Here is a 10530-nt window from a genome sequence, read left to right on the forward strand (position 1 = left end):
ATGTATAATATTTATTAATTAAACTTGAAGTACTTCATGATAATGATATAATTTATAAACAATTACTTTTTAATATACGTAATACAAAGATATAATAGAATTAGATAATTTGATAATTCTCTAGCATTATAATGTACTTTTATAAAAAAATATGGGTTAAATATTCATTAGCTCATCAAACAAATGTAGTTCTATCACATTGATGTTTGTAGAAATTTTATTTACAATTAGGTATCTATAGTTTTCTTCCGTCAAATAATTTGCCCCAAAATATAACATTGCTAACTTAAAGATGATGTGGTATCGACGACCAATAATATGTTGTCATGTTATTGTTATGTCATCTTTGGGACCATTGCATGTCACAAATTAAAAGAACAAAAAATTTTTAAATAATTTTAAAAAATTCAAAAATATGAATATTTTAGTTTTGAACTTAAAAGATCAAAAAATAAAATAAAAAAAAAGGTTGGGAGAGAGGAAAGCAAAGAGGCAAAAAAGGGAGAGTAGGAAAAAGAATGAGGCAACTAGCAACGAATTTGGCTGACTCGAAGTAAGATAGGGCCAGAAAGGGGAAAAGGTGTTAACCGAACACAGATCTAATTAGGCTAAAACAGATCAACATGACTTGTTCCAAATTAACTAGATTTGACTTTTGGTTGACCAGATGCCATCATAGACAAGTTGACCCTACCCTTCTTCTTTCCCTCCCATCTGATCTCTCCCTAACCCCTTTCACTCTTTTTTTTAAATTTTAAAAATTTTATTTCACAAAAGGAAAATTTTAAAAAATATATCTTATATATATTTTTTATTTTTATTTTGAAAGATAAATAAAAAATTTTTTTTTTTTATTTTTTTAAAAAAATTATAATTATAAATTTTTTATTTTTAAAATAAAAATAAAAATAATATGGCGCATGACATGCTTTTATTGGTTGGAATTTGCCATATCAACATTTGACTAATATCATTAGTCAAAATATGTATTTTTCAAACAAAATTAAATTTTAAGTATTTGATTTTAAATTTTTAATTTTAGAGTGATAAAAAAGTGACGAAATGACATAATTTGAAAGTAAAATGAATATTTAACCAAAAAATAACCCCGAGGCAGGACCATCGCACTAATATGTCATATAAGTTGACAATATCGAGAAGATTTAACAAAGAGAAAAAGGAAACACCAATTTCAACTTACAAGAGTTTGCTTTTTTAGGTCAGCTTTAAAAAGATTTATTATTTAAGTAGTCTATTATAGAATTTGCAAGAGCTGATATAGACTGATCGCTTTTGAAAGAGGGTAGCCCATATGATCAAACCATTTAATGCAATTATGCAAATAATAATCGAAGAAAATGAAAAAAGCAAAACCTAAAAATAAATAATACTAGTAGAAAAGTGATGAACACTCTTAAATAAAAAATTAAATGTAATGATTTGACAACACATTAGAAATCAATAACCCACTTCTCGTGGAAAAAAATTTGAGTACTAAGTTTTTTATTGCGATCACTTTAAACCTCTCAAAAGTACATTAAATTAACACACGCGTCCTAATAATGATGATTTTAACTTACATTTAAGATTAATTTAAGTTAACGTGATGTAATTATTTTTAAGTAATATCATAAATGATTTTTAAATTATAATAAAATATTTAATATATTATTTAAATTTAAAAAATTTTTAATTTGATATTTGAAATATAATTTTAGTAATTAATTTAATACTTAAATAAATATTTGTTAATTACATATTATTATTTAAAGTAACTATGGTTAATATTCATAATTTATATATTATATTAAAAATATTTTAAATTCAATATCATGTTAAATATTTTTTAATAATTAAAAAATCATTCATGACAGTAACCTTCATAAAAAAAAAACTACAAAATAAATAACTTCATTAGTTTCTTCTTTATTTTTGTTTAGGTTAATTAAAATTCATATAAAAATTTGAAGTTTAATAAAAAACAAAATCAAAACTTTATCTTAAATTAAGTTTATAAACTTTTATTTTATTATAATTATAATAAAACGAATTAGATTGACCTCTCAATCGTATGAGTTAAAAGATTAATTGGCTTTCTCGGAACAAAACTATTGTTCTTTCTAGCTGAGAGATCCAAAAACACCATCAACAATTTTAAATATTTTTTATGGTTAAGTTCGGATAGGTGGATTTCATTTAAAACCATCTTTTGAAAGGACTAAACAATTGGATTAACAAGTGACACTTCACCACATTTTACAATTATCAGCTGGTTGTTTGTCAAAGTTGGAAGTGACATGATTATTAATTAAAAGTGTTATTGATGAAATAATATAGCATTAAGTTTGAGATTTGTATGTACTATTTTCTTTTTAAATTTGGGATGAAGATCTTAATTTAATTACTGAAATAAGAGAACACGTACACTTATCATTATATTAAATATTCAATTAAAAATTTCATAATTATCCTTTTGATACATCATACATAAACATAATGAAAAATAATTATCCTTTTAATTTAATTTCATGTAATAGAATGGGTTTATCGAGTCATATCGCAAATGCTAGCCTTAATAATAGAAAATATTATAACTAATAATAATTCATTGTCACATGTTAATAGTATGAGTATATCATTCTCCAAATATAAATATAATAATTCGTATATTTATATATATTTATTTTATATTTATTACATAAAATACATAAATTATTTTTTTACAATTCATATTAATATATCAAATATTTTTTTATTTTTATTAAATATGTATATTATTTTTATTAAAATTTTAAATTATATTGCTATCATTTTTTTTATCATTTTACTATCTATATTTATATATACAAGTAATCCCTTTCAAATCAATTCTCAATTTCTCTGCCACATCAGTAATTTCTTTATTCATTTGAGGTATTGTTGATATTATTATAGTTATTAAAGGTATTAAAGGTATTTTGTAATAAAATATTGCACACGATAAAAAAATGTAGGATGAAAAGAACCATATCCACCGACGGTGGTGCCAAAGCCAAGCTCTGTCTTCTATGAAAGTGTATTTGATAGAAACAAAATCTAAAATAAAATAAATTAATTTTTTCTAAATTTCAATAAAAATTTTCTTCCATTCTCAAATTCAATATCAAATAACTCAAAATCAAAAACATAAATTAAACTTAAATATAATAAAAAAATAAACCATAAATTAAAAAAATTCTAAAACTCAGCCTCAACTAACCCAAAATCAAACACATATAACAAACTCAAATATAATAAAAAAAAAGCTAAAAAAAAAAAAAAAAAATTATTCATCTACCAATACCCAAATCCTCCGCAACATCAAATCATCAAATCACACAAAAAAAAAAAAAACCACGTCCCCTACAAAAGAGAGAAGCAGTGACAAAAAAAAAAAATTAGTTTAAGATTGTTTTGGAGCTTGATCTTTAGGGAGGAGGAAGGTCAGGACCAAATAAAGAACGTAGATGGAATTGGTGGCCAGTAGAGCAGCGAAAAAAATGTTTAAAACGTTGGAAACCACGACTTTTAGGCTCAAATCTAGGGCTCTAGGATGAGTTTTAGCAAAAAGTGAGACGACAAACAGAAAGAAGAGAGAAAAAGGGGTTTGAGACAAGTTTTTGGAGGTAAACCGCCGGCAAACGAAATTTTACGCAACAAAAAAAAAAAAAAAAAAACCACCCATAATAACAAAAAAAAAGGACATGGCTTTAGAAAAAATATAAGGATTAGGGTTTTGCATTTTAGAAGGGTTTTTCATTTATGAAGGAAAAAGAAAATTGGAAATCCATATTACACTAACAACCATTAATGGCAAAAAGATGTTAGATCTAGGATTTTAGAGACAAAAATGATTAAGAAAAAAAAATAAAGGAAAAGGAGAGAAACAAGATAAATGATTCTGCCAAGTAAAAAGCAACGAGTGGAGGGAAGGAAAATTTTCTGATGACCACCGACGATGACAAGAAGACCAAATGAGAGATTTGAAAGATAAAAATGAGAGGGACGAATGACAGAGTTTCTAGAAAAAAAAGGTGTAAAACTGAATTTTAGAGTTTTTAATGACTTTATGTAAATACAAAACACCTCGTTTCATTGCATCAAAAAAAGAAAAATAATAAAAATTGAACTTGCCTTTTGTCCAAATAACATGGGCTCAAAGTAATATATTTTACTATAGCTTGAAGATATACTTTTTAGTGCAATTTTTCATTTATATAATTAATAAATTAATAATGATAGTAATATATAATTATTTTAAAAATCCTATTTATTTTCTTTAGTTTATCTTAAGAAATCTTCTTTATATTTAAAGCCACCCCAAATGTAATCTATTGACCTAATTTACTAAATTAAAATTCAAGTCCAATTCTTTTTTTTTTTTTTTTTGTATTATGAGGTATAATTTTTAACATATAATTATTTTTAATTAATATTTAACATCAATTAATAATAAGAAAAATATCATACTAATGGTTTAAAATACTATGAATTATATTTTTTAAGGAAATTTGAGATAAAATAGATATGTTGCAAATCAATTATTAATTAAAAAATTAAATAGAATTTTTTAAATGAAATTGATACATACTTACATTTTTAAAAAAATTCAAATAATTAATATGACCCTAGGTATTGTTGGAACATTTTATATATATGAAAAAAAAAATCCCCTAAGGATTTCCATTTTGACATTTGTCCATTAAATAAAATTATTATTTTATCCTTCATAAAAAACAAATTGCACAATCAATTATATAAAATAACTATTATAATTAAAATCTAAGTAAAAAATCTAAAATTTTAAATAAAAAATTAAAACCTAATTTTTACTCTTTAAACCAGAAAAATATTAGCTAAAACTATAAAAAAAAACAACTCTATAAATAGAAATTCAAGATTTCATTCAAAAATTTTAAAAAAAATCCATCTAAGGGCTACAAAAAAGCACAATTTCCTGCAGTTAAAGAATACCAACTAAATTTCATGAAAAAAAAATAGCTAAATCACCACAATAAACATCATTTTTATTTCAAAATAAAAAATGAAAGAATAAAAGTTAGATGAAGAATTTTTGTGTAGGTTTAAGGAATTTTAAATTGGCTTTAAAACACATAGATTTGATATTTAAGAAAAGTGAATCGATAGATTTAATCTAAAGTTAAATATGATGATTCATGTATTTGTATCATGTAAAATATTAAATTTTATATATTCGTATTGTGTTTTATATAAAATTATGTGTCATAATTTTTATCGATATAAAAATATAAAATATATATTTTTTATTTTATTAAACTCATATATAATTATTATTAAAATTTTAAATTATTTTTATTACTTTTTTATTTTTTATTTATATTATATTCATGTCATATCATCATATTTATTTTAAATTATCAGGTCTACCCAAAGTTAAGCTCATTTAGAGATTGAGTTATTGTTTGTGCTTTAATGGTATAAGGATTTAAATCTACATTTTATAAAAAAAAATTGATCAATTATGCCCTAATATTCTTTTATGTCAATTAATTTTTTTAAGGGTATAATTAAATTTATGAAATTGGTTGAAAATTATTAATTAAAGATTAATAAAATAATAAAATAAAATCATTAATTGAATAAGTGAAATTACCTCTCGCAATAATAATAAAAATAAAATATAGTTATTTTAAAATAATTAAAGAATATAACAAAAAATTTATTAAATAAATATTGACTTCAAATAATTAATAAAAAATGAAAATATAAAAATATTATTAATTAATTATTACAGTTTAACTGAAATTTTGTAAATTCAAATCATAAAATCAATTAGATGCATATACTTTCTATTAAAAAATAAAAGTGATTTATATTTTAAAAATAAAAAATTTTAACCGGGGCATAGCCGGGGACTTTTACAAGTTGTACTTAAAATTATCAACTTTACTGAAAGGCTATTACCCAAAAAAAAAAAATTTCATTTCCCCAAAAAGTCCCTCCTGATTCTTCCCAACTGTGGTCCCACAGTTAAAACTGTTAATAATTTCAAAAGGGTATTTAAGTACAACCAGTAAAAGATAATCAGTACTCCAATTAATTATTTTAGTACCAATTTATCAAATATAATCAGTGATGGGTGGGTCCAGTTCAGGAATCCGGGAATTGAACTGGGTCTTAGGTAGGGCCCATAGGTAGGCCCAGCTGGGGCCTTGATTATGATGATGATTGGTCTACAAGGGCGGTCCGTGATTTAATTTTTACAATATTTTTTTTCCAAATTCAATTTTGGTCAAAAAGGAGAAATTATGAAGGGCCCGCACCTAGACTCTGACGCATGGATGGCTATGGCTTCAGAAGTTTTAGTTGATTCACTACATTGGTAAAGTTTTAGTTGATTCAAGCTGATCATTCGGCTTGCTCATCAAATTTCAGGCCCCGTTTGTTTCCTTTTTTGGTCTTAAATATTATTTTTTAGGGTTAATTACATTCTTTTTACATAGAATTTAGAAATACATGTAAATTAGTCCTATAGAATTTAAATGTAATTTGTATTTCTATTTTTCAAACTATATATTATGTTAGCTTAAATTTTTCTCTCATTAATTATATCAATTTATATATATAATATTTAATAAATATTATCAAGTTATATATTAATCACATATACTATTAACATATTTTTCAATATGAATTAAAAATATTTTTTTATCTAAATATAAATATTATCTAAAAGTGATTAATTATTATTTTTCATGATATCCATTTGACATTTATATGAATTTTTTATAAAATATTTAATATTTTTATTTAACGAATAATTTGTTTTAATAAAATTATACAAATTAAATACCATACAAGTAATTAAGTTAACAATATAGTATTAGCATTTGGATTAAAATAATTATATTTTGAAAGTTTGTAACATAAATTTTAAATTTTAATTCTCTAAGTATCAATTTATATAATATTTTCTAAAATTTAAATACAAAAAATGTAGTAAATTCATTTTTTAATGATTCAATACTTTGAAAATTTTAATCATCCATACTATCTCTTTTGTTGGACTTATTTTATCATGTTCTGGTTATTTTTATGATATAGATAATGCCAAATAAAAAATAAATGATAATTTTAAAACTTTAAAAGTTATTAATAAATATTTACAAATTTTAATTATTTAATTAAGCAAAAATAAATTTTTATTTAACGACAAAAGATTTCTAGACTCCGTTTAAAACATCTTCTCTTAAGACAGTAAGTAAAAATAATTTATTAATGAGTCTTATTTTGTTTTCTGTTAAAATTTCTTTGAACGAAATCTTTTTCCAAAAACTAGATGCAATAAGACCTAAAAAACCTAAACTAAAAATAGAAGAGTCCATTAATTTTTGGATTCTAACTCCGTTGTTGTTTATATCGGTGAAGAAAAACAACTAGATGTCTGTCTGCATTTTTCTTTTTGACGACGACCCATAATTGGCCTCCACCAAATCACGTCACTGTTCAATTCTTTAAAAGTTTTTCAAAAAAATTTAAATATTTTTTCAACATTATCATTTAGACTTGTCTCTGTTTTTTTTTTTTTTAAATAATTGAAAGAAGTTTTGAGAAATTAAAAGTGTTCAAAAAAAAAAAAAAAACAAAAACCACAAACTCTAAAGCCGTGAGAAATAGCCAAGCCAAGCCAAGAGCAAGCAAACTCCAGGTTGAACAGGAGGTTTGATTAAGGTAATGTTCGGTTGAGCAGTCTCGTCAGTTTTGAAAGCCTTTCTGCTTTTATATAATGAGGCGACCAGTGAAGTCAAGGAAGACAGTAGCAATCGAAGTTCTACCGGAAAAAATCATCAGCAGCTGCCGAAGAAAGCAGCAGAAGGAGGAAGCAAAGGGAAAAAGCTAAAAAAAAAAATTGACGTGAAAAATACTGCTATTATTAGGAGACAGACAGTGGAGAGGAGCTGTGGCCTTTAGCCAAAAACAACTACTGATTCCCATCAACAACTCCTCAAAGTAACAAAAAAGCTCTCTTTTATATATATATATATATATTTTATTTTTGTTTCTGCCTTACTCTCAGTCAGTCTCTCTCTCTCTCACTTTCTTTTCTATTTTTCTCTGTCATTTCTCTGCAATTCCATGCCAATTTTTCAGCACTGATGATGGAGAATATGAAATAGTGGGGTTTCAAAATAAAATATCATAGAAAAAAGGTAAACCCACTAAAGAGAGAGAGAACCAAAAAAAAAAAAAAAATGATAACCCCACATTTCAGAATTCACTAATCATTTTGTTTTCCTGCTGGGTTTTTTTTCTTTTTCATTTTTTCAGGCCTTGCTAGGTAATAAATCTATATTGTTTTTTTCCTTTTGGGGTTTTACGTGAAGGGTTTTTGTCTATATCTATTGAATCTTTTATCATAGAAAAAACCAAACTGCATTGTGACGAGATCAAAGAAGATGGCAAAAAAATAAAAAGCAAAAGCAAAGCCAAAAAAGAAAGCTTTAATAGAAGAAAGGAAAAAAATACAAAACCTTCTTTCTTCTGATTCATTGCACGTTTGGTCTCTTTGATGATGACCCTTCAGGTGGCATTAGCTGAGAAATAAGGGAAATAAAAAGTGAAACGTTTTTTCTTCTTTCTTTTTTCTTTTTTCCTGTTTTGTAATTCACTGCTCTGAATTGGAAGACACAGAGTTCTAGCAAAGAGAGAGAGAGAGAGAGAGAGAGAGAGAGAGAGAGAGATTTCATGGGGCCTTTGGTTTTGTTTTCTGGTTTCTGGGTTTTGTGAAGATGGTGGTTTTGACTGTATTGATATTGCCTTTGTTTTCCTCGTTCTCTAATATTAAACTCAAAAGAGGAGAAAAAGAAAATCCTACCTTCTTCTATCTTTGAAGCTTAAAGCTGCCTTGAAAGGTTTTCTTCCAACCAACAGCACTTTTTGGTTAAAAAACCGATCTTTCCGGGTAAGTCTCTCTCTTCTCCTCTGTTAAATTGCTTTTCTCCATGTAATGTTGTTATTATTATTTTTTTTTATTGTTATAGTTCAACACTAATACCAAAATTTCAATTGATGCTCTAGAAGAGATCAACAGCAAGAACCAGCAACTGAAGCTTTAGATTTTAATAATGGCAGACTGTGACACTACTCTTCCATCTCCCAAAGACAACAAGGAACAGAAGAAACCCACTTCATTTCCTAGGTTGTTCACTGGTTTTACTTTAAAAGCCTTTTCTGATAATACTGAGGCTGTTATGAGCCCAACTTCTATTCTTGATAGCAAGCCCTTTTCAGCTTTCAAAAACCCTTTTTGGTCCGAATCAAGCACCCCCAGAACCCCAGAACCTGAAATTAGACACAAAATTGACTCTAAAGGAATTGGTCTTGGCATTGTTGATGCTCTCAAAGATGATGCTTTTGATTCCAACCTGTCAAAACCTGTCCTTTTCGGTTCACAACTTAGGATCCAAATTCCATCCCTTCCTCCTGTTTTTTCTCCTGCAGAATCTCCTAGAACACCTCCTGAATTTGGTATCAAAACAAGGAATTCTGAATTGAGTTCATTTTCTTCTGGCTTGTCTCCTTCTCCCATGAGGAAAAGCATTGAGGCATTGAATTCTCCTAGGTTCTTCACCGGGAGTCTCTCAGCTACTGAGATGGAACTCTCAGAAGATTACACATGTGTAATATCACATGGGCCTAATCCAAGAACCACCCATATTTTTGATAGTTGCATTGTTGAGAACTGTTGTGGGGTAGTTGGGTTCACTTCTTCGAAGAGGGAGAATGGATTTTTGGGTGATAGATCAAGTTACCAATCTGACAGTTTTCTCAGCTTCTGTTATACTTGCAGGAAGAATCTTGGTCAGGGAAAAGACATTTACATGTACAGGTTAGCTTCATGTTTTCCTTTTGTGGAATTTGCTTTGCTTTCGTCTTTCTGACATGATTTGATATTTTGTTATTACTCTATCTTCTTTTATTGGTGGAAAAATTTGAAGTTTTTTGAATATCAAACTTGCTTTTATTATCAATACAACCAATTTCAAAATCTAGAATCTCATTGCCCTGTTCTCTTTCAGAGGGGAGAAAGCATTTTGCAGCAGAGAATGCCGGTACCAAGAGATGATGCTAGAGGAAGAATTAGATAAACTGGAATCAGATGATGTCTTTGGGACCTGTTCTTGACAGTTGTTTAAGTTGTCATCAATCTTTTTCTCTCCTTTGAAGAGCCAGCCAAGAAAAAGTAAACCTGCTCCACAACTTTGTTTACAGACCATCATTATAAAAATTTTAACTACTTCATTTGCAGATTAGACTAGGCTAGTTGTGAAAGAAAAACAAAAGGTACTGGATTATAAATCCTGGACTTTTTTATCTGCTTAAATGTTAAAAATTGAACCTTGGTTTTCTCATTATATCTCCTTCAACAGGTGGAAGGAGCAATAGGCTCTGATATTTGTAGACATTTTCTTGTAAGTGATAATGGGGTAATTGCTGTTGGGTTTTTGTCCACAGTTTTTGGTTGTCAAA

General features: G+C 26.5%; 1 protein-coding gene across 4 annotated transcripts; it reads left to right on the top strand.

The window, feature by feature from the left end:
• The first annotated feature begins 7646 nt into the window (after positions 1-7646).
• On the top strand, positions 7647-10530 carry LOC111279856 (FCS-Like Zinc finger 8-like). 4 transcript variants are annotated; one of them, XM_089756417.1, is made up of 4 exons: positions 7647-8010; positions 8855-8962; positions 9079-9889; positions 10080-10530. In XM_089756417.1, the coding sequence occupies exons 3-4, from the start codon at positions 9126-9128 to the stop codon at positions 10183-10185; spliced, it is 870 nt and encodes a 289-aa protein (XP_089612543.1). In that variant the 5' UTR covers positions 7647-8010; positions 8855-8962; positions 9079-9125; the 3' UTR covers positions 10186-10530. The 4 variants fall into 4 exon arrangements, with proteins under 4 accessions (XP_089612543.1, XP_022722654.2, XP_022722653.2 ...); XM_022866919.2 differs by having other exon boundaries at positions 9082-9889; XM_022866918.2 differs by lacking the exon at positions 7647-8010 and having other exon boundaries at positions 8023-8962.

The sequence above is a fragment of the Durio zibethinus genome, chromosome 27 (assembly GCF_047325235.1).
Source record: "Durio zibethinus cultivar Kanyao isolate XHJ-2024 chromosome 27, ASM4732523v1, whole genome shotgun sequence".
In the NCBI taxonomy this organism is placed as follows: domain Eukaryota; kingdom Viridiplantae; phylum Streptophyta; class Magnoliopsida; order Malvales; family Malvaceae; genus Durio; species Durio zibethinus.

Bases quoted from the DNA above. Each gene is read 5' to 3' on its own strand.
- LOC111279856 (XM_089756417.1), top strand. From the start codon at position 9,126: ATGGCAGACTGTGACACTACTCTTCCATCTCCCAAAGACAACAAGGAA. The intron at 9,890-10,079 runs GTTAGCTTCATG...GTTCTCTTTCAG, and splicing joins AAAGACATTTACATGTACAG to AGGGGAGAAAGCATTTTGCA.